The sequence below is a fragment of the Epinephelus lanceolatus genome, chromosome 20 (genome assembly GCF_041903045.1).
Source record: "Epinephelus lanceolatus isolate andai-2023 chromosome 20, ASM4190304v1, whole genome shotgun sequence".
NCBI classification, from domain to species: domain Eukaryota; kingdom Metazoa; phylum Chordata; class Actinopteri; order Perciformes; family Serranidae; genus Epinephelus; species Epinephelus lanceolatus.
In genome coordinates this window covers 32231870-32259104 of record NC_135753.1, presented here as the reverse complement: position 1 = coordinate 32259104, position 27235 = coordinate 32231870, and the positions used below count along the sequence as shown (strand labels likewise).

General features: G+C 43.0%; 1 protein-coding gene across 6 annotated transcripts in view; it reads right to left on the bottom strand.

Annotated features, from left to right (window-relative positions):
* LOC117264743 (partitioning defective 3 homolog) overlaps positions 1-27235 on the bottom strand; it is a 424452-nt gene that overhangs the window by 95264 nt on the left and 301953 nt on the right. For all 6 annotated transcript variants that reach the window (XM_033638949.2, XM_078162514.1, XM_033638950.2 and 3 more), the window contains one exon: positions 10906-11034. In XM_033638949.2, the coding sequence (XP_033494840.2) occupies positions 10906-11034 (129 nt within the window). The remainder of the gene's footprint in view (positions 1-10905; positions 11035-27235) is intronic.

The following is a 27235-nucleotide window of genomic DNA, read 5'->3' as shown; positions in this document are numbered from 1 at the left end:
ACGGGGGAAAGTTTGATATAAGTAGGTTTTTCTTTCCATTCGTGAATCATCTGGCAAACCAGACACTGTGCTCAGAAATGCCAAAATTCAATATAATTTCCTCACTGAGAAAAAAAGATTTTACACCCTCGAATTGTGACAGAAATATATTTAAAGAGTCATAAATGACTAAGTTTCACGTTATCAGCCTGAGAAATGGTATCGTTCTTAAGCAGGAGAAGTGGTTTTGGATGGTTTAAAATGTCTGTAAAATATTGCCAATGCCTTTTCTTTGACTTTGTGTGGAAACTATGTATTCGGCCAACTTTGCTAGTGCAAAAGAACCATATCAAATTGCCCAATTTGCCCAATATTAATCGCTTCTTAAAAGATTCTTTCTATGTTTTCCAAGGACTCAGTCTGTTTATTTTAACGCTCAGGAAGCCTATATATTATATTTGTTCCAGCTCTGCTGATGGAAACACATTCAGTTCTCATGTTGTTTTTACAAGACTGTAAAAGTTTTCATAAACTTCGCCTGGGAGATATGCTAGTTTATGATTTGCATGCACTTTCTGTGAAGACTAAATGAAGCTCATAGGAGAAAAAGGGAGATACTGGATGGTATCTGAGGTATTGAACAGCAAGTGTGTACAAAATATACAGTAAGGAGGCAACTCAGGGTAATGAGACGGTTTAAAAAAAATGTAAAAAGACCAAATGTAATATTCCACCTGAGATTCAGAGAGGCTTACAGCAGCATTCCAACTTTTAAGTTTAATCTCAGATATTGATCAGCTCAGACCCAAGGAGGAGGCCTCTGCCCTTCAAACTTCTAAAGTGACTTTCTTCTCTTAAGTAACGGGGACGGAGGATGGAGACAAATGTCTTTCACTGTAGTAAAAGAAGCCAAGCAGTATTATTCAAATATGTGGCTTTCCATGAACCATTAGAGGGCTGAGGTGAGTGCACTGATCTTATCCCTCAGGCCCTCTAACAAGAGGAGGTGGGAGGGAGACAGTCAGACCTCCTCTTCCCACTTCCAGCCCATTCCTCTCCCAACATGCCGTTCCTCTCCCCGGGACCACTTCCACACAACAGAGCCTTTCACAGGGCCTTTCCTGTCTCGGAGAATGGTTCCATGTGAACGCCTGTCTGTCCGCAGCTAACAAGACTCAGTCATGGTGTTGCATGTGAGCTAGGAGAGCTGGCATTGTAGGAGCAGGGAGGTGGGCAGCGGGGAGTAGAGAGGAGAGGGGCTGAGGACAGGCAGAGGGGGGAGTTGACCTCCCACTGCGGTGACCCTGGCAGCAGCCACCAGACTGCTCACTGGTTCCAGATGTTGTACCCCTGTGTAGGGTAACACACACATCCACACACATGCATACAAGCACGCTACCTCCCACTGGTGCGAGACTTCCCTATTACCTCAGGTCATAAGTGACCCCTGACCCCCCCGGCGCTGCTCCTCACAGATGATTGGCAGGTTTGGAACGGAGCTAGAATCCCCCCTAGCCTAACTCTCTCTCCCATGTCTGTGTATTTTAATAACAGTAATCACATTTCAAACAATCACCATTTTTCAATGCCGAATTAACCCAATTCCCACATCCTACCCATAGACTGCCTTGTTTATTTTTAGCTGTCCAAAATCCCATTTTCTCAGCATTATCTGCGGAATGAGATTTTGATGGAGGCCTGATGCAATGTTGCATGATATGCAGTCATCTATAAAGCCTCTAAGCTGGTTTGGTGTATTTTTGCATTGTCGCGGACCAGGTACATTATGGAAATTATCAACTCACAGCACAATCGTGTGCACTCGCTGTCGTCTCACTTTAGCATGTGCTGTCAGGAAATAGAAAACAAGCCTCACAGGGAGAGAAACACTAATTCCCAGAAGCCCTTTCACCTGCCATCTGGCTAAAGTGATGTCAGATCTCTGCCAGGAAGGACCAGACAATGATGTTACCACAGGTTCACGGAAGTCCACTGGGATCTCAAAACCCTCTGGCGTTTTATGGACTAATCAGATTCATAAAAACGGCAATATTGACATTTGGGACGAGATAATGGCCTTGGCTAGACTGGCGACATGAAGCTAAAAGAGAGAGACTTCTCTTCCAGGCCTCCGGAGTCTGACATGGATAAAGCTAATAGGTGCATTTCAATAAAAGGATATTAACAAGCAAAAAACACCAAATGAGACACCATGTGAGTCATGCTGTTGCCATGAGTATCATAAAATCTGGTCCATCTTGCCCTGTAACTTTGTTGCTTTTATACACTTATCAACTTTAAAATAAGCTTTTGATTCAATTCGTCACATCCGTCACATTTTTCAGTGGAAAGGTCACGGCTCTTCTGTTCGAACAAAGGACTCATCTGTCTGTGTGTATGTGGAGAAAACATCTGCAGTCCTAACCTGTCAGTCTGCAGAGAGAGGCCAATTCCAACTTGTTCTGGCTGTCAGGAATAAAAACTAGACTATCATACAGTGTTAAGTTTCCATGCTTGGCCAGTTGGCAGTGGGTCTGATTGTGGCAAACGGAGATTTGAATGCTACGTTACCAAGTGCATATTTTCTGCTAGATGTCTTCTACTGACTGTCAAGAATGAAACTCTGAGGGATTAAGCAACTCTGTCACTCTTATGTATCTTATTAGTTAGGGAATGCCACCCAGACTCCATTGTTGGACATGCTAGTGGCATAAGGATGACAATGCTGGTCCAACTGTTGGATTGATTGCCGTGAAATTTGCTGCCCGCATTTATGGTCCCGGGAGGATGAATCCAATTGACAGTCCAATCCAACATGACTTTTTATCTAACCTCAACAGCAGGTCCGATTAGAATTTTAGAGGTGTCACTTACCCTGTGAAATATTTCAACATCTACTGAATGGATTACATATGGTTTGCGGAGGGTAACTCTAAATAACTTTAATCATATATTGACTTTTCATGTAGTTTGAGGACAAAACTTTTGGGTGGACTGCAGTAAAACTGTGTATGTGATGACATGTAGCAACATCATGAGGTCATAACAGAGTGACCATATCTTCAAATCCTCAAAATGGGACCCGTGAGTGTACCGCATGTTCATGCATGCACACATGTAAGCACTTATGCACACACCATACACATTTTCATCAGGAATGGGGACAATTATTTCAGTGCTTACCGCACCTTTCAACACCATGGATGTAATGAATGCAGCATTTTCATTGCCTGGTACATTAGGAAGGAAGGAGTCAGCCTACTGGAGCCTTTTAGAGAAGACTGACTTCCTATTTGGCATGACAGCGAACCATTAGCATAGTGACAAGCTCTGTCAGAAAGAGCCTATTAGCCTATGAGTCACTGGCTAACACGCATACAGACAAATTAGTGTTGAATTCAAACATTTGATGTATTTTTATATTGGGTAAGCGGGACAGAACATGACAAATGTCACTGTAAGTGTTGAAAACACAAATTTTATTTTAATTGCAGTAAAATCTTTCACAGTTTGGTAGGCAATGTTAAAACGAGGAAGTTTTAGTGTTTTATGGACATTTGCCGAGACGCAGGACATGTAGTTTACATCTGTGACTACTGGTCACCATAGGTCATTTATGACTAAATATATGCAAAGCTAACGACATTCTAATCAGCCTCAGCTGTACGTTGAGTTGAGTGCTGATTAGCAAATGCTAGCATGCTAAAACACTAAACTAAGATGGTGACCAAGGCAACATTACACCGACTAGTCTGATGCAGTCTTGATGCCACCACACTGAACAACTACTGGCCTACTTCAAACTTACCGTTTTTAAGTAAAGTTATTGAAAAAGTTGCCTACCAGCAACTCAGCAACTTTTTGAAGCTGAACAATTGCTTTGATAACTTTCAGTCAGATTTTCAGCAGAGTTTCAGCACTGAAACTGCACACATTTAAGTAATGAATGACATTCGCCTGAACACCGACTCAGGCAAAGTCTCTGTTTTAGTGCTGTTGGATTTAAGTGCTGATTTTGACACAGTGGACCATTTTCTTATAAATATTCGAAAACTGTGTCAGACTCTCTGGAACTGTCCTTAAATTGTTAAACTCATATCTTCATGACAGGAAGTATTTTGTCTTGATTGGTAATTATAAGTCAGAGCAGATGGTTGTGACATGTGGGGTCCCACAGGGATCCATTTTGGAACCCCTCTTGTTTAACCTACATATACCATTAGACCAAATCATACAAAAAAAATAACGTAGCCTACCATAACTATGGAGATGACACGCAAATATTCATATCACTTTCACCAGATGATTATGGACAAGCCCCAACTCTGACCACTTTTAAGTCAAAGCTAAAAATATTCCTTTTTTAATTTTATATACTGTATTAATCCCCCTGAGGAATTCAATTTTTTCACTCTTTTTTTCATTAACACACAAGTCCACACAAACAAGACCTATACATGCACAAAGTGGAGAGATGTCAGAGTGAGGGGGCTGCCTTGGTCAGGTGCTCCGAGCGGTTGGGGGTTTGGTGCCTTGCTCAAGGACACCTGCAGTGCCCAGGAGGTGAACTAGCCGCCAGTCCACGCTCCAAATTTGGTCAGGGGGATTCGGCGACCCTCTGGTTCCCAATCCAAGTCCCTATGGACTGAGCTACTGCCATGGTAGTCATGTAAGGTGTACACAACCAGATACCAGATGTTACTGCACGATTCCAGGAGAGGGCACACCAGAGAACTCATACCATGTAAAACTTCCGGATTTGCAATTGCGAATCAAACCATCTCTGACTTGTTCCCATTTATTTTTTCAGGGTTCAGCGTGTACTTCTATAATGGTACTGTACTAATCTGTTGTCAGCTATTGTCACAGGCATATTTGTCACTGTGCAGAGACAATCATTTGCTTGTCTTCAAAACGTTCCATCTTTTGGTGTCACTACTGACGTACCTACTGACCCCTGACCCTGTCACATTGGCATATTGCCCCTGCATTGCCCCCACAGTCCATGTGTGTTTTACGTCTTGGTGATGCAAAGCATTAATTTTATAAGGATGTGCCCAACGAATGCTCTAAATGGATGCAGGATATGAGAGGCAACCATCACGAAAAAATGTAGTTAAAAGCAAATAATTCTCTATATCTTTAGTCTTGTTTTATCAACATGATGACACGATGACAATTTGTAATAAAAGTATCAGTTATTAACATATTTTGAGTTGTCTTCCTGCAACATCTACTCTTTAAAAAATCCCTATGCCCTATATGCCCAACCATTCACCCCAACATCCTCCCCATAACTCGTATGCAGAGGTTCAGAAAAACATCAAGCAAATTATATAAATGCATTTTGTAGGAAATAGGGTTGTAATTCAGGAGCCATTTTTCTGCTCTGCAATATGCTCATTAGCCTAAACCTCACATGCACACCTGCTAACTGCGTCCTTCCTGGGCAACCTGCAACTGCCTCTCCACTTCCAACTCCCATCCTTCCCCCACTTTCTCCTGAGAGACCACCCCCGCGCTGTACCATATATACTCCATTAGCCAATTAATGGCCCAGCATGTTAACACTGAGGAAAGCGCTGCCCACACTAAACACATTATTACTGTACAGCCCCAATTACCAGCCCTTCTCCTCTCGTCTCCTCTTACCAGATACTACGTTTGAGAGGAGGGGACACTGAAGCTTTTAATGCAACCAGCCCGAGGATATTTTATTTCAAAAAGGCGACAATCGAGCTGTAGTGCCTTGCTGCAAGCCCAGCTGTGGATTTTCATTTTCATTTTAATTACACTGATGACAGAAAAGAAGATAATTCCAGCGTTTCATCAGTAATTGCTCAGTTTCTTTTGTTCCTCTGTGTTGCCTGTGCTTTACTCTATATTCCTAGAAGCAGAATTGACCTCACATGTACCTTTAAATTAAATACAATGCCTACTTGCTTGTTCTTCATAACAGTGCAGTGGAAAGGCATTTCCTCCTGGCTAGAAGACAGTCTAGACGGTCTAATGCTCAGTTTTTCAGGGCAGTTAAAGTTCAACCCCTAATCCACTGACTGACCGTGTCTTCAGGAAAATTATCTGTCAACCAGATGACATTATTCCCTCTTTAACATCCTGCCTTTCAACTTTTTCGGTTCTCCCTGTTGTTTTTCTTGTCATTCCTTGTCACTAAAGTGAGTGTGAATACCCTAACATCAACTGAAACTGAATTTGAAATGTTATCGTTGCTAAAGCTTCATTTCAGTGCATGAACGTGAAAGCAGACGACTGTCACATCAAGTAATTATTTTAACACATCATGTTGATAGAATGAGAGGCTGGTGTGAACTGGTAGCAACAGTCAGCTCACCTCAAGTCGTTCATCACTACACTGAATAAATTTTGTTGTTTATCCAACAGGGCTGTTGTTTTTGGACCAACAAAGCCAGCAGACTCCTTCTCCATATGTTTGTCAATGTGTAATCTACCCAAGGGAGGCAGGGGGGAGACGGAGAAGAAGAGGAGAGGGGAGTGGGGGGGGGGTGGGGGGGGGGGGGGGGGCTGTCTGTACTTTGAGACACTCATTTTGAAGTCAACACACTTAGAAGCTTTGAAAGCCTGCCTCTTCAATATGCATTGTTACCATGGTGGATGAAACAGAATGTATTTGCTCTCTTACTTTCTCATCCAGCAGCCTTGAATAGATTTTTCTTTTCAATACCCCCCTCACCAAAACATGTTCTATTGTTCTGAAGTGCAGATGGAGGGCAGAATGTATCTGAATCTAATCAAAGTGCAGTAAATGACTCTGCGTACAGCTGTCTGTGCAGAATCGCAAACCTCTGATAGCCCATCTTTTGTGCTGACACTTGGCCCATAACAGCATAATGCAATCACGGAGATAATTGCCCAAGTTTCGTGGTTTTAATTCACAGTGTTAACAATCGCATTAACTTGCTGTAGGTATCAATATAATTACAAATGTAATCACACTTCCCAATCAGCCAGTTGGAGCTTCCTTTGAACTCACTATGCAAATGAGACTCAAATAGGATACTGAAATAATGAGGTGGTTTGACAAAGTGGAATGATAACATTGGCATCACAATCACTGTGACGAAAAAACAGAAAGGGAACGATCTGCCTTATAGCGATTCAGTTTACCCTGAGCATGGTATGAGAAGACCCTATCTCTTGTTACAGGAATACTTCACCCACCAAAGGATAATTTGTGTATCAATTACTCATCTTGTTACGCTGAATTCGTGAAGAAAACGAGCAAAATTTAGATGAATTTAAGTCACAGGGGACGACTTTTAGCAACACCAAAACTACACTTGTTTACAAACTCTCACACAACTCATGCCGTGTAATTAGAATCTCATTTATACAGTTGTACGCTCAGTACTTGCCAAACAAATTGACCATAGCGTTAGTTCAGGCAGGACTCGATGTCAAGCTCAGCTCACATCCCAGCTACATCAACTGATGGAGCAGCTGATTGATGGAAGGGAGTCAGCTGATAGATCACGTGATTCCTTTCTATGCAACCAATTGGTGAATCTCATTCAGGGCGCCCTATTTAAACTGCTCTGGCCTGCCTACTGTTGCTGCTTCCTCTGCAAGCTGCTTTGCAACCTGCCTCCACCCCAGCTCCTCCTTTTCATGCTGTGTCTGACTTATCTATGTCATTTCTGTTTGTCTTTGATGCTGCTCTGTTCCGTTCCGGGCTGCTCTGTAGGCGCATGGAAGGGCAGGGAGGCCCCAGAACAGAGCCATACCACCAAATATAATACTGCAAATGGAAATACATTTTTCTTTGACCAAAGTGGTCTTGCCTGACATGCATTTTCATTAAAACATTACTATTTAAAACACTTATGCATTAACATTCTCCTGCAAGGTCTGCCCTGTTTATGCGGAAAAATTATAAACATTAACATCTTCGCAAAAATGCATGTGTTTGGCAACTACTGAACATATGACTGGATACATGAGACTTGGCTTATACTGACTGAAACAGATGTTTTGATATAGTTTTACTGTTGTTAAATGTGGACCCCTACCATGACAAAGTTTTCTTCCCAAATGCAGCGTAACATGGAGTGAGTACTTGATATATCAGATCATTAAGGGGTGAAGTATTCTTTTAAATTCTCAAGCCTAATCCAGGTTTGCTGTTTTTCAGAGTGAATTGTACTGACTGACCCACTCCAGAATCAGTGGTCAGGTTTTTGTTTGTCCAGAGTCAGCAGGAAATCAAACAACAAACAAGAGGAAGCAGACCACTGTCGAGGATAAAAAAGCAGTGATGTGCTCTGCTGTGGTCTGGGGAGCGGGTACAAAGAGAGTGGCGGTGGAGTGCTGGCCGCTGATTAGAAGCCAACCGGAGCCGAGCAGATAAGAGAGAATGGACATCATAATCAGCTGCCACAGAGAAAGACAGAGAGAAGCGAGTTCAGTTCAGGCGGAAAATGAAGAAGGAACATTGTCAGGTTGTCTTTGTGTGCTTCCCTCTTTGGCCGGGAAAATAGAGTTTCAGGGCTAGCATGTGGCGAGATAAGTCAGAGACTGATAGAAGCTCCACCAACGCCACACACCCTGCGTTTCTTTCTTTCTCTCTCTTCTCCCTCATGGCCTTGCATGAATGAGGGCCATAGCAGGAACGGCTGCTCTCCAACCCACCCAAGGTCCAATCAGAGAGCTTGTTGTCTCCACAGTCCTCTCAACATGAGCCAATCAGATAGGGGTGTCTTGGGTGCTGTCCACAGGCATAAAGAGAAAAGAGTGATGACTGCCGCAGCTGGGCTCAACAAAGATTTAGATCGGCCTAACCACAGGTTCTAATGTCGCCTTGATGGGACATAAAACAGCCAATCACAGAAACTGTTTAAAATCTACCAGATTTTTGCAAAACAAATGCTGCTAATAACCGCTCCTCATCAAGTGGAGACACTGCGCTCCAGAAATTAAGTCAAAGTTTTATGAACTCCCCTCTCCATCATCTCCCATCTATAACAGGCTGACAAGATATCAATGGAGGAGAACATTTTGACTCAAATAAACGGGTTGTGCCTGCAAGGACCGCGGGCCAAACCATAAATTGCGTGAATCATATCAAGGTCAGAGTTTTAAATATATAACCGTAGCTGCCTTATTGCAGGCTAAAAAGGGCAGGTTTTATGAATTAATCTGTCTCACCTCTTCGCTGACTCCTATTTTGAATCACTAAAAGCCCCTGTCAAAACCGTCTGCTTGAATTAATGATCGCTAATGTCAGCCGAGCCAGGAGTTTGGCTGCGGCCCATCCCGGGGTCGTGCTGACACACGGGGCTGGCTGATGATTGCCAGAGTCGGAAACCCGTTACAGTCCAATCCATAATTTCATAAAGCCGCTCTGAAATGGTCCTGTCTCAGTGGCAGCGTTGTAATCAATCAGAGCGTGGGCCTTAAGCAGAGAGCTAAGACAATCAAATGTAGCACCTTGGGAGTGTAATGCAGTAGTGCTACCAAAAAATACAAGAAGTAATGGATTTCTGAGCTGTCGTCCTGCTGAACCCTAATGCTTTGAATATCGACTTGTCTTCATGGCAGGTTGGTTTATTATTACCCCACCGCGATTTCCCTCAGGATTCCCTTTCCATTAACCGAGGGACAATCCTGGCATGGCTGAGTGATGGGATTTGGGAACAGGTACAAAAGGAAAGAATTAGGTTGCCCTCCTGCACGGGGAGCTGGGACCGGAGCTCACACATGCAGAACGGACACAAACAAGACAGGGAATGAGAACGTGCTGCAAGACAAAGTAGCAGACAAAGAAATTGGGTGACAGCGGTGAAAGAAAAGAAGTGGGATTTAAATAGTGTGTATGTGTTTTGTGGGGAGGGGAGGGCTGTGAGGGCATGTACTCTACATATCTCATGTCTGCTGTGTGTCTGTGTTGATTCTGCTGCTTAGCGTGACAGTCGTTTGGGAGCTTCTCAAAGGGGACAGATCTGGATGGAGAGCCAGGCCCACCGGTCTCCAGGGTGCACTGAGGGAAATGTGTTGGGCCCTCGGCCAGAGGTGTTCGCACTCTCAGTGGAGAGGACCATCACTGCAAGTCATAGCTGAATACCAAAAAGAAATGTGCTACAGCTTTTTGAGCAAGGCCTCCAGATGTTCCATTCAGCGAGGAAGAGGGCCTTTGTGTGTGTTTGTGTGTGTGTGTGTGTTTGTGGCACTGTGCATTTTCGACAGCCATCCATCCTTCTCTCCTTTCGCCGTAAGAGGGAGCGGTATCAAGCCCTATTGTTTCTATTCAATTAGCTGTCATTACCGACGGCACTTTGATTGCTGAGTTCATTTGGCTGGTGGAGAACAATGGAGGCAGCAAGCTGTCTTTTCATTCACCCTGCCACCAATATTGTCTTTCCCGCTAGACAGAATTAAATGGGGCTTGTCTGTGAGGGATGAGGCACAGGCGGCAGAACCAGTGCCTCGCCTTATTCTTCTGGATGCTCCTGATGTCCACAAACACCAGAGGACACAGAGCCAAGAGGGGCGGGTTAAAAGGAACAGCGCATTCTTGAGCGATTAACAACCTGGGCGAGCTGCGGGAGAAGACGAATGCAGAGCTACATCGATTTCGCCATTATAATGAGCACCATTCAATCACGCCAAATCCACAGGGGCCTACGAGCACCATTAAGAGGTCAGCGCCTCTGAATGGCGGAGGCACCAACAATCCATAAATGATCTATTTAATGTACTGATATAAAAGAAAGGGACATTTCACAAATTGACATCTGAGCACTTCCCAGAATTTCCCTACCTTGTTCCGCCATTTTGCTAATTAGGTAGTTTGCTAATTTTACGGTCAGCAGTGTTTTTTTTTTTTCTTTGTTCAGCTGGGACTTAATTGTTTAGGCTTTTAGCGAGCCAAGGCTCTGTCTGAGCACTCACCTCTCTTGTTCCAGCCTCATCCGCAGGGTCTCCTCCTCTGACGCCTGTGTGTCCTCAGCTTTAGATTTACTGGAGCCCTTCCTCTCCATCCTGTCTCCTGGCCGCTCATCCCTGCGGTGCTTTCCAAACCTGAGTAAAAGAGAAGGGCAGAGAGGATTTAATTGAGGCCCAGACTTCAATAATTTCCAATGGACATTTTTTTTCCATCCAGCAGCATGTCTCTTCTTTGTCCGGGAAATTCAGGTGAAATACTCAGTAGGAAATTAAAGTGTCAAACTGTCAAAATCTTCAGGTCGGGCTTTGCTGGGGAGACAGCGCAGGAGGAGTCTCTCCGGGCACACATTCGTTATTGAAAGAATAACTTGGCCTTTTTCATATATGCAATCAAAATGCATCATGCCGTATCAAAAGATAACTCGACGCAGTGAATTCCCTCCCTGCCAAGTCTCCATTCAGGACAGCAGAAAAGATTCAGTGTGCGGTTTTAAGAGTAAGTCTGAAAAGTGGAGGAAAAAAACCCTTTTTAGAGGAGAGGATGAGCTCCGTTTCCTCCCTGAGCTGTAGAGTTTACTTAGAGTGATGGGAGCAGTGACAGCTCATGATTCAGTTTTGAGCGAGGAGGGAACAAACTACCTGCAAACTGTAAGTGGAGGGAACGGCCGAGCTCGCTGGCATCATTTGTAACTTTCTAGGCAGCGTCGCAAACTTTTACATTTTAATGACGGGAGTGACACACCGGTGGCGGTAAATCCGTTACAGCTTTACAGCGAGGTGAGAATAAGCCAAGCCAGTGATCGTAAATTCCTCAGGTCGGCCGAGCTTGGTGCTGGGTGAATAAATGACTGGAGACTCTGGCTGACTGAGGGGTGTGAGAAAATGATGGGGGAAGAAAAAAAGAGAGAGGAGGCATGCGGCTGACAGGGAGTACAGTACATTTACAGGGCTGCACACTCACAAACACACACACAATATATGGACAACTCTATTACGTGACTCCACTGGCTGAGACTTTTATTACTCACAACAATGTGCTTGCGGAAACACTAAGAACAGCTGTCAACTTTATACATGTGTGCAGAATTTAGAGATAAAGGATCAATTCTCAGATGAGACAGAGCAGGAAAGGCAATATCGTGAAAGTATGATGTCATTTCCTGCTCCTCCACAATGGTACCAGCTGTGGAGGAAGTGCAAAACGGCAGGATACAGAAAAAGGAAGTATTACAGACAGATATCCAGGAAGTGCACATGATGCTCATTTTACACATAAAAGATTGAAGCACATCTGTACACCACATGTAGTGGATACAGTGGTGCTGTGTCGACTTTGACCCCACTGTGTCTTTCTCAATATTTATGGGCATGAAACACCTAATTAAATATGTATATTAAATAATGCAACAATTTGAATACCATGTTTAAAGATTAAAAGGGTTCTTTAGATAACTACAATTGAGCGATTTCTTTTAAAAAGGTGAGGACTGGTCACCACAGTAGGATCATCTCAGCCTTGAAGCATGCCTTTCAGGAGGAAGCAGAGGAGGCTCAGAACTATGCAGCAACCTCCTGGGCTGAAAAATGAAACCAACGAGAAAGTGCCAAAAATTGCAGTTCCAGAATGGCCATTTGTGGCTGGCTCCAAGGACAATCCCCATAGATGTCTATGTTAAAATTCCCAACTTTAAAGCAGAAATAAATATGTTAACAGCCTGGTACAAAAAACTGTTTTGGTCTCTATTGCTAATTTCTACCGTCTTGACAACTGTACAGGGGGTGAATTATTACATAACTCACCTGTTTATGTTTTATAAAGGCTTAGAGTTATTCAAAATTAAGGGTGTGGCTGCTGTGAGTGACAAGTGGGTGCAGTCTGATGACAAGCTGCTACCACACAACACTGGTTAGGCAATGTATCCATGGTTTAACCCCAGATTCTCAGAATATAGGCACAGTTAACACAGTTAAATGTTTTGAGTTCATGAAAGTTAACTGTAATATTTTGGTCGCCTAAAAAAGTCTTGTTCAGTGTTTGGTTGTACTAAATAAATGACCCTCTAAGTGTTTTAATGGTTTAAAACTGCTTTTCACTAGCAAAAATTAGCATTAGCATTATAACATTTTAACACAGCTGTAAATGCACAGAGCTAACCAAGCTAGCAGCTAGCGTTAGGATTAGCTCCACCCTCTCATCCAAATGTGGTCACCTCTGGCTCCAAAAATCCAAGATGACAGCCAAAATGCTGCACTTGAGGCTTCAAATTGGAGTCAGCAAACCAATGTGTGACTTTAAGGGGGTTACGTTCATTTCTTTATACAGTCTTTTCTTAGCACATGCTATTTTTACCAAATGGGAGTCAGAGCTAATATATTAAAATCTCAAAGGAAATATGGTACAATTTGTTTTTGTCTCACACTCACACATTTTATCTGCCATTTTAGAAATACATGTGCTAGATGAAGGAATGATATTTATATTAGTTAGGTATCATTTAATGTAAAGATTGCTGTCATTCAACAGTCGATAAATTTATAAAAACAAGGCATTACATGCATGTTAAATTCCACCATTCAAGTTACATCATGGCTTTCAGGTGAACCCTAGTTTTTGGTGGTGGGAGGGTACCGTACAGTACACATGTCTGGGCATACATGAGTGTGATGGCCTATGTTCAAAAATATACCATCATTATATTTCAATTCATACAGACAATATTTAGTCTGGGATAACAAAGAAACAGAAAAACTATTCTGTGTTTTCTTGTAATCATATGCTGACCTCACAAAAACCTGACTTTCTTTTGTGCGTATTCTCTTTCTGCTAAAGTGTCAGATCATGGTCTGAAGATTCAACGTGCCACTGCCAACTGTTTACCTGCATTTCAGACCCTGAACATTCTACGTTCAAGGTCTGAAATGAGGACCCGCCACCCACCAAATGCACAGGGCTGACAGGGCTGGAAAGAGTTCTGATGGAAGAACTTAACTTAGTTCATACATACCGCATGAAACACACACAGCTATCCACTCAACACGTGCTGGAGGAAGTGACCAGGAGGCAAATCTTACCAAGGCTGCACAAAAATTATGTTTTTTTGAGACAATATAAAAGCTGCAGTTCTTAACAACTGCTCTGTAAAGTACCTTGGGAAAGTTGAAAAGATTACATAGAGAAAGGACTGGGCAAAATACTGCTTGCAAAAAGAAAACTGAACATGTTTTGATAGAAATTGGGAAAAGCAAACCTCTGACATGAACTGAAATGCTGAAAAAAGAAACCTGTTTAAACACTGAATTACTAGATTTGTACATTCTTTATTCCAGACTACTCAGTGATAACTATTTGTTTTGTTTTATGCTGTTCTTGCACTACTCTTTTATGCTTCAGTTTTAAAATGTAAAAACTCAAACTTTGTAAATATAAGTACTGCAAACCTTCTGACACGTTGGTGGAAACGGAGCCACTTATATGAACAAATTCGATGACTGCAAAGACAGGACAATAACAGCGAGTACATTGGCATGCGGGCACATGATACGTGGGAAGAAATTCAATAAATATAATAACAGAAGAGGACTGGATTTTTATTGACTGTTTATATTATATAACCTAACTGGATGTTCTTGCATTGTACAAACAGACATTGATTACGATGTTCCACATGGGCTTTGTTTGAGCAGTCCTGTTCAATTTCAGACAGAGAAACAGGAGGAAGCATTAAGCTCTGTAGTCCCGCAGCTCCACCGTGCTTCAATGCCAGTTTATTTTTACCTTCCTCATAGCTTTGACAGTTTGAAAACTTTCTCCAAAAGCTGAAAAAATTACATCAGACAAGGTTGACTTTGGGCCGGTGGAAGGGAATATATTCATGAAATGGGAGACTGTTTCCCTCACGGATGTTTATTATTCTACTTTACATTAAAAGCAGCCGGGACCTTTGTGCAAATGGTTTCTCTTTGGTAGCAGCTGGTTTAGAGTAGTAATTTTTGAATGTGCTGTGGTCTGGTGGGAGATTCTGGTCTGTGGTTGCGCAGAGAGCCCAGGAGAGGCCACGGGAGCGATATGTGGGTGCTTCAGTAGCACAGATAGCATACATTACCTGATTAATTAATCAACAAATGGCTCTAGTAAGGCATAAAACTCCAGGCTGGGGCTGGGAATGCTAATAATAGTGAGGCTGCTATCTATCACCAGGGCAGGTGACAGCTTCCCTCGCCTCACTTCAAGGACTTTCATTAACTTCCTCAGGAAAATTCACCTTCCTCTTTACCTCTTCCAGTTTTTTTCTCATTCTCTTCTTGCTTCGACCCTACTTAAAAAAAAACATAAAATAACCTTAGGGGAGACAAACTTCTGCCCTCAACTTTTTTTTCTTCTTCTTCTGGATCAACATCAGTACAGTAAAGGATTTGTCATAGTGAAACATATTGGCGGATTAGACTGAGCAGAACCCTGGGCGTGCAGCAGCTCCCATATGAAAGGCTAGTCCCCCATCGCCGGTGGCCTGAGAAGGAGGGCCCACATCAAAGCGGAGGCGGAGGAAAGGGACGATACTACCAGAGCTATTAGAAGGCTATCGGGACACTTGCTGGTTCGCAACATGGCTCTGCCCTTCACTTGAACAGCCCGAGTCCTGCCAGTGGGGACCGTGGTGGAACACAGGATTAGCAACCAAACCTCCACTGACGCACAAACCCCAGTGTAATATTTCTACATTCAACATTTTCTCAGCAGGAAAATACAGAAATCTCTGGTGCCATGTGTGTGTATAAAAACCGCAAACTGTATTGACTTTTACACCTGTCTCTGGATGATAAGTGTCTCATTTGAGAAACGAAGAGAATCCAATAAAGAACAGTAATGACTTGGAGTAAATCAGCGTTGGGGTTGGAGGGAGAAACTCGGCTGTTTCTGTAAAACTCTTGAGCCAGTACTGGCACCTTGGCATTAATTGGGGCTGGCATCGGGATAGTTGTATTGGGAGTGAGGTTGATGAGGCTTGATAATAAGATATTGATTGGCAGCCGCAACTCATGGGTAGAATGACAATGGAGTAACTACAGTATACCTTGCTGTCTGGGAAAGAGAACTTGTTTGGGCCCAAAAGTCTGACCAGTTTGTGAGCAATGTGGCTGCACCGCAGTGTAATTACAACCTTGATGGAATCTTGATGACATTATCTTAAAGATAACTCTGGTATTTTTCAACCTGGACTCTATTTTCCCATGATTTTGGCTTTAAATGACTTGTGATAACGACATTTTTAAAACTGGTCCAATACTGAACAAGAGTGGCTGTAATGTCACCCCTATAGCAGGTGTGCCCCGTCCATTTACATCCATTGAAAGTGCTTGTTTTTGCCACTGACAGGCTCAAATTGTTACTATGAGTGTCTTACAACATTACAGAATGATCCATACAGATAAATTAAACTTTATTCCATGCCTTTTGCTTCTGAAGTTCATTTTAAGTCCAATTCTTACTAAAGGAGAAGCCTCATTCTGGAATCTCACAGAGTTTTTGTCAAAATCAGCTAAAAATTCAGCCATGATATTGAAAAACATTTAGGCCTTGTTTACATGGATACCGATACAAATAAAAATGGATTTTTATTTATCCCGAATAAAAACAATTCCGGGTTAACACAATCAGCTGTGAAAACATAATCCGTTTACATGAAAATGCAAAAACACTGCGCATGCACAGTGATTTGTTTTCCTCTTGTCGCTAGTGATAAAAACAATGATAAACTACATTTTAACCTTATGTAGCATAGTTAGCTGCTATGCACTTGCTAATATTGGGCACAGCAGACGTCTTTGTGCGCCGATGTAGCGGTGATGTTGACGCAGCAGTGCTAAGTTCATTAGTAAGCTTGTAAGTAGTCACAAAAGTGCTAACAAAACATTAACAACCCGGCATATATCCGCCATTGTTGTTGTGGTTCCCGGGCGCCTAATGGGTTGCAACGTCATCGTTTTCCAAAATCTCTGTCTATCCTGTTTACACGTCTCCATAGAAACGGATATTTTCCAAAAACTTTCACTTTGGAAGTCGTTTTTGAAAATCTCTGTTTTCGCCGAGAAAAACGCTGGTTACGTGTAAATGATGGGTGCAAACGCAAAGATAAATACCCGTTTTCAGAAATATACGGAACCGTATAAACAGGCCCTTAGATAAGAATGAAAATTGCTGTCTTTAGTGGGCATAGTGTAAACTGAAGGAGCACTGCAGCACTCTCGCTCAATACTGGACCAGTTTTAGAAATTGTTGTTTCAATGAGTCACTTAGATACAAAAACATGGAACAATAGGGTCCAGGTTGAAAAGTACCAGAGCTCCCTTTTAACATGTTTTTCTTCATTTTTTAAGTAAACAGCAATTAGAAATGAACATTGGCATTGATTATTGACCTTGGGAACAGTAGAGCAACACAATAATCTTCACTCAAACCTTCAGTTACTAGTTTTTCCTCTAAATAATGAAAGTAGACCTTTAAATTTCCATCATTCTGTCAAATAGCTCTTTAAAATGACATGTGATGGTCACTGTACGAGCAACAGCTGGACCTTACATCTCCATTAAAGCCAGGTAAACAATGATATGCCATTTACATCCTCATAAAGCCCTGATCTTATTTTTCTGCTTCAGTCCATCAGACAGAAGCTCTGTTTAATGATCCGTTCCTAAGCATCTATCTCACTGTGGTGAGCAGCACGTTAGAGTGATGAATACACAAATGCAGGGGGGGCCGTCAAAAGACAAAAAACGATGGTGAGGAGAGATGCAGATCGCAAAACCACCTGGCCTGGGTAGAGGGACGTTCAGTTAAGATTACGTGCACACAAACACAACAGCTGAGATGCAGATCTGATCAGTGGGATAGTGACATGCACACAGAATCCAGATGGATGTAGGGAATATTTATAAGCTTTAGGCCATGTGTAGAGCTTGAGCTGCTTCGTGCTATTCATCACCGTTAATGTCTGATTGGCCATCAAACGTCATTTGAGTGATATGCCATGTAACATGCGTCAATCATATATAATATATGCTTTGTTAATGTTACGACTGCCATGGACGTGATGAAACATTGAGTAAAATTGAAGTGTTCAATCAAAGTGTCCTGACTTCTGCCGACAGCATCTACAAAATCAAATGTCTTCAAATACTGTTGGCATATTACTGAGCAACTGGCTTTGTTGTATTTGTCTGCTTTTACTATTTAAGAAGTCAGTAAATAGGTACTCCATTCAATGTGATACATCCCCATATATCACAGAAAACAGAAGGGTTTATACCACTAGCAGTGGATGCCTCATACATCATCTTTATCGATTTGCAGGGTAATAATACTTCAAGGCTGCAGCACAACAGAGGAGTAAAAAGTCAAAGACAGAATTTCCAAAGAGGGAGGAAAAGTAAATTATGCAAAGCCTCAAAGCCAGTTTGATTGTTACAATCATTTAATCTGAGGAGTAGATTTGAGAGGAGCTGATCTGTTTTGACATCTTCTGTGGGGAATTTGTGGTTTGCTCACAGGAAGTGTGCTGACTGAGGGAGAGAGGACAGCAGAAATAGCTGTCTATTCCTCCTTCTAAAATGTGAGGCTTTTTCACAGCGAACGCAGGGATGTGATGGACCAGCTGGTTCCACCTCACATGCGAGGTGTTAAATCTTTTGGCATTAGTCAAATTTTCAAATGGAACAGGTGAGCCAGAAAGAAAAACGTGACTGCATCTATCAATTTGAGTAAGTGATGAGAAGATAATTTCAAGGGCAGACAGAGAGAATCATTATGGTTTCTGCTCGGCCAACCTGAAAGTTAATCCAAATCTCCCAGGGCGAAGTCCCCCACAGACGTCTGATGTGGTGTCTGAGCCCCCATCCCTCCGAAACTGTATTTGTCACAGGCAGGAAGAAGATAAATAACTATGCCTCCACCCACTGCATTTCATGGTGATAATCTATAAAGCACCATAAAAAATATGTTTTTTTCTCTGAGAGAAAAATCAAGAGACGTTATTATCATCTTATTGATGGCAAAAGTATACAGCAGAAAGTTAACACTGGCACACACACTTGCAGACAAACAAACATTCCTCTTTTTCTGTCTTCTTCCATCCCTGTCCAATGCAAGGGCATGTCAATATGGGGCAGTGCATGATTTCTACACAGTGCCTCACCTAGGGCAAAACCCTGACAGTGGCATGTAATTTTAATAGTGCCTTGTTAGGAGGGCGAGGCTGTCGGATTTGTCTGTCCTCCTCACTAGCTAAGTGTTGTTGCAGCAGTGGTGAGTAAACACTCTCTACCTGGGGTGAGACAACCAGATGCCTTGTAAAAAAATCCAATAAGACAGTCAGAGAAAGAAAAAGGGAGAGAGAGGTGTTTTTTTTCCCTCCCTTACCCAGGAATCACACTGTGACCCGGCGGTCGTTAACAGGCATTAAAGGGGCATTCGTTATCGTCGAGTGGCCTCGGCGTAATGTCCCCACCACTGGTTTCCAGGGACACCAACCCCAGAGAGGTATGGGAGGATGTTCTCCCGTCGTTCATCCAGCCTCCAGCCACCGCCAGCCGATTATCTTCCTCCCCGCGGAACTCATTATCCGCAACCTGTAATGTCAGTCAGCGCTTTCCACTGCTCAGCCAGACCTCTTTTAAACTAGAATCTACAATTTGATGCATCTTCAGAAGAGTGTTTTCCCTGAGAGTCTATGGAGGAAGGCTGCAACCTGAGATTCATCAATGAGTGTGCGAAATAAACTGGCACCCCTTTGGCTTCACACCATCTTGGGGTTCATGATATGGAATGTGTATCCAATACAACACAACCCTTAATGCAGCTGCACATTCCCCTGCCTTTTACAGAGACTCTGCCTCTTACAGGTCACAGCGAGATATGACATGTGTGCGCTTTCACCTCATTGGACAAGGGCTGGCGCACACTGAACCAATCGATTTCCTCCTGGGTAAAGAGAGGGGGGGCTGCTGTTGATTGGCTGCAGCGCTGGAGGGAAGCCGGGCCTAATTCTTTCAGCGATGGTGTGAAAACAGTGGGGAGACGTACAGGAGGAGGGAGGATGGGAGTCGAAATGGTTCATGCCGGGTGGGAAAGCGGCGTGTCCCGCACCGCAGAGGCATGACATGCATTTATTCATGACATCAGGCCTAGCCCCAGTAGGGGGACAGTGCCACGGGCGAGACGCAGGAAAAAATGATTCTCACCAGATACTTCTACGCCTCTTAGGGTCTCTCAGCTGAGCAAAGAGGACACCGTCACGTTGAAGGATGTTCCATCTCAGTGACGCTCTACACAGTTGTGCCAAAATAATGAAAAACAAAAACACTTTACAGGTATATGAATTGAACGCCATCTCGGATCATTGTATTTAAATGACAGTCCTTTTCTCAACCAATATCGCCTGTCCCCACCTGTTTACCATAAAGATTTTCTGGCAGAAATACAGATGCATGGAAATTGATGCTATGCCGCCCTCTCAGAATATTGTTTCTTAGTATTAAATTTATCTTTTTTCCTGCCGTGTCAGTTAGTATCTTTTGTTATTTCTGCAGGTATCTGTCACTCAGGTCTTCTTCCATTTGTTCAGTCCCCTCGTCACACTTCTCTTTCAAAATGTGTCTTCCTATCTAAAGGGTAGGAGGAGGAGTAAGACAAGAAAAGACTTAAAGACTGAAATAAATATATATATGTGTGTGTGTGAAGAATGGTCAGTCACAAAGAGCCGCAGGGCTTTTTTTGGGTGGTATCCCATCCTACAGATTTCCTATTGTACTTCCACTGTGTTTGTTTGTGCCATTATGTGTGAATGTGTAAGTGTGTGTGTGTGTGTAGGAGGGTATGGTAGATTTTCCAAATTCCGGCAACCGAGTTAATCCGCTCTTATTAAGAAATGTTCTCTCTAACCACAGAGACCAGACAGAATGAACACACACACAGAGCTACATCACAGTGATTGGCTGAGGATGTTCTCTGCTTTTAAACTAACAACTATCAGTATCAAAGCAACTGTTGAACTGAATAAGTGTATGTATGTGTGTGGGATGGAGCGTCTAAATGTCTGTCTGCAACTAAAAGTTCTTGCGTGTGTGTGGGTTTGTGTGTTTGCAAGACGAGAAAAAAAAGCATTCATCTGTTTGCTCCGAGTGCCAATTATTCATATTTAAGCAAAAGGTACACACAAGCATCTGTGTGTGTGTATGTGTGTGTGTGTGTGTGTGTTTGTGTTTATCTATATGTGTGTGCCTGTATATCAAGGGACAGCTTGGCTTTCCATATTTCAAACAGCCTGTGCAATACAAAGGACGGGGCCCAGCCCAACATGATTGCCTTTAATGTTTCACATAAATCACTGAGTTATGTGTGTATGTGTGTGTCTCCGGGTGTGTGTGTGTGTGAGGAAGGGAGGGGTGTTTTGCACGCGCTCAGAGGAACGTTTCAAATCCCTGACACCCCTGATTAAAGCCTCTCATTACAACACAAATAAACAGTCCAAACACATTCATACATCCATTTGTTAAAGTGTATGAGCGCAGTGAGGAGGGAGTTTCTGAAGGACAATTTACATAGAAACACTTGAGCAGCTCGGAGGGAAGTTCAGGTGTGGCGGTGAGCTTTGTGTGTGTGTGTGTGTGTGTGTGTGTGTGTGTGTGTGTGCATTCTGATGAGACAAAGTTATATTTTGTCATTTGAACCGCTGACATTTGTTCCACTTACAATCATCCTGCTCGCGCTCTTTCTCTCACTTTATATACAAACAGACAAACACATTATCAGTTGCAAAAATGCCTTTGCTAGCCATGACCCATGCATAAGCAGGAACACACACGCTCACATGCACACATACACACACGTCCGGCTAATGCTTAAACAATCTAGCCTGCACACACTCACATGCAGGGTTCCAGGAGCAGGGATGAGGGGGAGCAGTGGAGGGGACAGCGCTGTGGTTTCTCAGTGGAGGAGCTACAGTAGGTGGCTCAGGCTGTGACCTAGATACAGTATGGCACACTGCATTCCTAATGGGCCATTTTGATCACTGCCACTCTCTGTATCCTCAGTTCGGCTGCTGCCGCATGCCTCAGACGCACACACACAAAAAAAACTCTGCATTCAGCAAACGCAGCATCCAAAGTCTGCTCAGCTCTTTTAATGATGGCAACCGCGACTGTGTGTGTGGAGGTGCCACTGCAGGTGAAAAAAAGGGCAACCTGAATTTTTTGGAATAGCTGTACAAAATACCACTGATGTGCAGAGACTCAGAGGGATCAGAGACGTTCACTGATGATGGGTTTGGTGATGTATTTACAGCCGCTTTCACCTTGTACAACTTAAACTCAGTAGTAGGTGAGAGGAAATTACGATCAGGCTTCTTTTCAAGTCGTTTCTGTTTTGATAATCCTCCCAAACTAATTTACATGCTGATGAGTCTGGAGACAGATGTGTTCTGCGATGCTCAAATACCCGATTTCCAAGACGCTCACCTAAAGGACAGGCGAGGGGAGAAGTGAGGCAGGTTTTCTGTCTCGTAAACGTCAGACTTTGAAATACAGGCATGGACACACACCAGCCCAAGCGGAGCTGCTGATCCGTGATATACATCCCTCCCAGCGTTCAGAGGGAGACGGGAGAGGTCTTCCTGTCAATGCCACAATGAATCTCCAGGGCAGCTGGGAAGGAGGAGGGAAGAGGGATACGGGCGGATATATGGAAAGAAAGAGGGAGGGGAGTGACAGTAATTGTGAGTAAAGTAAGGATGCGAGATGGTAGGAAGCCCATGGACTCTCAGGGAGAGGGACTGTACATCACCAGCAGGTTAAACAAATTACCCTGAACACTCCTCTGCTGCTTCTCCAAAGCAAAATACAGAACAAAAAACACAAAGTATGTCAAATCGAACATGCTGCATGTAGCACTTTCCAACTCATAAAGCCATTTATAAAACCGTAGCACAATTACTGTACACAAATGAGACAGCAGGATCAATAAGATGCTTTGCAGCCTCTCCCCACATCCATATTACATGTTGTGTTGCACACACTGAGAGGGATATCTGCTGTACCAATTTATAGCACAAAGGAAACTGGAAGGAGGTTTTTGGAAAAGATCACTGACACACATGAAAGTGAGATGGTAAAACAAGAGGGAAAACCGTTTGATCAAAGAAGAAACATCCTCTTTGTTTCAGAGAGCAGAGGGGATTATGGGAAATGTAACAATACCACTGGTATGAGACGGAGATGAAAAACAACCACCAAATACTACCATGGGTGAGGACAAGAGCATTGATGTTTGGCAAATCAGGAAACTCCAGATTACAATGTCTTTAATATCCAATGTCAAGATTTCTTTGATTCTGACTTTCCGCACTGTGTGTGCATGGCAGCTACGATACGGTCGAGGTTAAGGAAAGGTCATGGTCATGGAAAATAAACTCAAATTACAGTATGGTTAAGCTTTGGCAACCATTTGGTTTAACTTAAGAATAAGGGTGTAAATCACTACTTTCATCATACTGTATCGATAATTTAGAAATCAATACATTTGCTGACATCACAAAGTCTGCAATGATTTGATGTGAGACCATATCGGTAAATATCCTTATCGTCTTTTTCTTGCCTGTATCTGCTTGTCGCTAGGCCAAGGGACGTGTGCTTGGACGGAAATGGTGACAAAGACATGCCATGGGAATTTCAAAATAAAGGCGTATCATGAAGATGAAATTAGTTTAGTTCTGTTAATTTGAGTGTGCAATGACATTAATCATTTACAAGAAATGAAAACATGGTTGCATCAGATTTAGTGAATCAAAAAGGAGAACACCCGCACACTGTTTGCACTTGCAGAAAAAGTTTTAAATTTATTAGACTACAACGTTTCGGTCATGGACCTCGGCTACCTGATGAAGGTCCATGACCGAAACGCTGTAGTCTAATAAATGTAACCTTTTTCTGCAAGTGTAAACAGGTGTTTCCCTTTTTGATTCATTGTTTGCCCCACCTACACACCTGTTTAAGACTGTTTTGGTGTGCACAGACTTTTTTGACTTTTGCATCAGATTTAGTGAAATGCTAATTTACATCTGTGTTCCTACACCTAACAAGTAGATGCAATAAATGAGAATAAAATTCCAGGTGCAATGTAAACTACAGTAAATCCATATGGAAACCATAATAGAAGCAGTACGTACACACTGCATAGTACAAAATATAAAATAAAAAACACAGTAGCTACCTTGTAAAGTGACCAGGTTATGAGTGAATCGATACACCTATCCAGTTCGATATATTGTTGAACCCCTAATTAAAGCCACAGTGTGTAGGAATTTCTCCCATCTGATGTTGAAATCGTATATTGCATTCAAACGGATAGCGCACTCTAGCACCTCACTGTTTCAAACGCGTATTGCAACAACTGTAGCCGCTGTGTACCAAAAAACTATGATAACATTGATGAAGCATGTCATCCAATACTTCATGGATTATTCATTCAGGCTCTTACACAGACACACACGACGCGAGTTGACAAACCCCCTCCTCACCATGTTGGCTGTGTTTACAACGTAGGACTGTTGGGGCAGGTGTAAATCGAAACAAACCAATCACGTCTTGTCTTTTGACAACTGACAAGTGGCTCAGCCTCACACACCTCATCCTTCTCCTTGCATCACTGGCCTGTGATTGCATTACCCTTCTCCTTCAGCAGCTCTTTCCACCTGGGAAAGGCTACCCCAGTGTTGACCCTCGTTTTTTGAATTCGCCGGTCACGTTGCCTTTTGATTCCCTTTTGCGCTTTCTTGGCGATGAGAATTCCGTCTCCCGTGATGCTGCATATGCATGATCCTGCATTATGCTCAAAGAGTGGAACTTTGTTATGCTGCAGTAGTGCCGGGGTAGTAGTGAAGCGCCTCTTGCTCCTCTCCTTCGGCTTCTCAGTCACACAGCGCTGGCCTGGCTCTCAACGAAAACGCCAAAGGCGGGGCTATTCCCTGGTAGTGTTATGTGTCCCTTGCTGGCTGATGTATTTTCAAGATGGTAAAACGTTATGGAACCCCCAAGACGACTTACCCGCACAATGTACAAACAAATCCAAAATTCTCCTTTATATGAGAATAGGTCAGATTATTGGTGGAGGTAATAGTACACCAGTGATGACATATTTATGAATGCAGACATCGATTTTTGCCAATAAACAACTGAAAATGTTACACAATGTCCCTTTAAGTAATGACTGTAGTTATGATTAATGAAAAGGCAAATTAACTACAGGTCTGTGTTGGGACACCTGTATGAAGGTCTATTGTATAAGATGGCCTCTACACCCTGACTCTCCATCTCTCTACATAAAAACACATTACTTCCTACATTGAACTTTTGCACTGATTGCAAATCAGAGGATGCAGACCTGTAAAATACATCCATATGAATGTAGAATCCAATATCTGTAGGCAATGGAGCAAGATTTTGGTATTGGAAGTGTTCTGGTTTCTGATTGTAGTCTAAGTAGTATTGACTGATCACGCTAGAACAATCTTTGGCTCCGTTATGTGGATATCTGCTGGCCATACTGAAACCCCTGAAACATTGGCCGTTGCCCCAAGAGGCTAAATCGTCTTCAGAGTGATAGCCGATGGGTTCTGAGATTGATACCCAATTAACTCATGGGGGGCTGAGGCACATATATGGATCTGCAACTGGAAATACCAACTGGCCTTTACCCGCTGTTGCGGACTGTTCAGTGCATTATCACACACACCTCTTCGCTCCCTCCGCCTCCCCAAGTCACAAACTAGAGGGAGCAGCTCACACATCTTGGTATGGCAGTGAAAGCCCAATTAAGATTCCTTCATGACAAACATGGGGAGGAATGAAATCCCGATCCAGCCATGAAAAGGATCTCCATTTCACTGACACTCACCAAAGACAGAAAAAAGATCAGAGCAGGAGAAATAGGAAGGGAGTGAGAGAGAGGGAGAGGTGGAAAGGCGGGAGGGAAATATAGACAATTTCACTTTACATGCCGAACACATGTCGAGGCGCTGACAGAACAAGAGGAATATGGTTCCTGGCTTTAATTGGTTGCCTTTGATGGAAATCAGAAGTGTAATTCAACATCGATTGATATTACCTTTGTAATTCAAAAGCAATTTTCCATGTTTTATCTTCCTTGCATTCACTGTGATTGTTTCTCTCCCTCTACCCATCGTCTCACTCACATGTGAAGGTGTGTGTACACATCAGCAGGTGGGAACTCAGTGGATGGGAAAGGTCATTTCAGCCAAAGGCCCCTATTTCATTACATGCTAAGCCTGGAGGATGGGTGAGCAGACTAGCAATGAGTCGTACTGTAGCAGGCAGCCCCCTTCATTTGCATAGCACATAGGGGGAAATAAATAGGTTCTCCCATGTGCATTTCTCACCTCTGTCTCTGTAATATCAAGCATGCTTTGCATCTCTAATTCAACTTATACTTTTTTTTCCCCACCTCAGACCAAAACACACATTTGATATGGTTTATTACGGGGGGCATTAGTGATTCATTTGTACTATTTAGAAAAACAAAATGGGATTGTGCCGTTCTCAGATCTTTGTACGTGTTCTTAATGTTTTCTCATTATTTTTAAATCCGCCCGTCCTCCGAGAGTCAACTCGCATTGGAACAGCCTTTCTCTGATTGATCAAAGCGATCCGGGCCAGAGTGAGAAAATAACATCAAAGTGGAATCAAAGTGCCTCAAAGTATGAAAAACAAATATCAAACGGAGAGGGAGGAAGTTAGGAAACATCCGGCGGTTTCTGTTCGGAACATCGAGGTTGACGAAAGTGGAGATGATGGAGGGAGGGAAAGAGTCAAGTGAGGAAGATAGCTGAAGCGCTAACAGATGGGTGAGCATATTTGAAGAGGAGAAGAGAAGAGAAGAGAAGAGAAGAGAAGAAAGGGAGTCTTGGGTTTCAGTCGGTGGGTCTGGGTGTGATTCCACTGGGGTTGGATTATTAGTAGTCACAGGCCTGGTAGAGTATAGAGGGGTGCACTGCTACACTTAATTTGAGCTCTTTAATAACACACTTTATGAATTCAGTCATGTTTGCAGCCCTCTGCCTGAGACACAGCGTGAGAGACATCGGTGTATCTCATTTCAGGCCGACAAGATTTCAGATTCAATTAACTCCATCGTGCAACACCACCTCTCCTCACACACACACACACACACACACACACACAGCCTCCCCATGCTTCAAGGTCTATCTTGGAGCACTGCGTGATCATTCTAAACCTAATTACTTCAGGGCTGTCTGATGGAGGCCCAGTG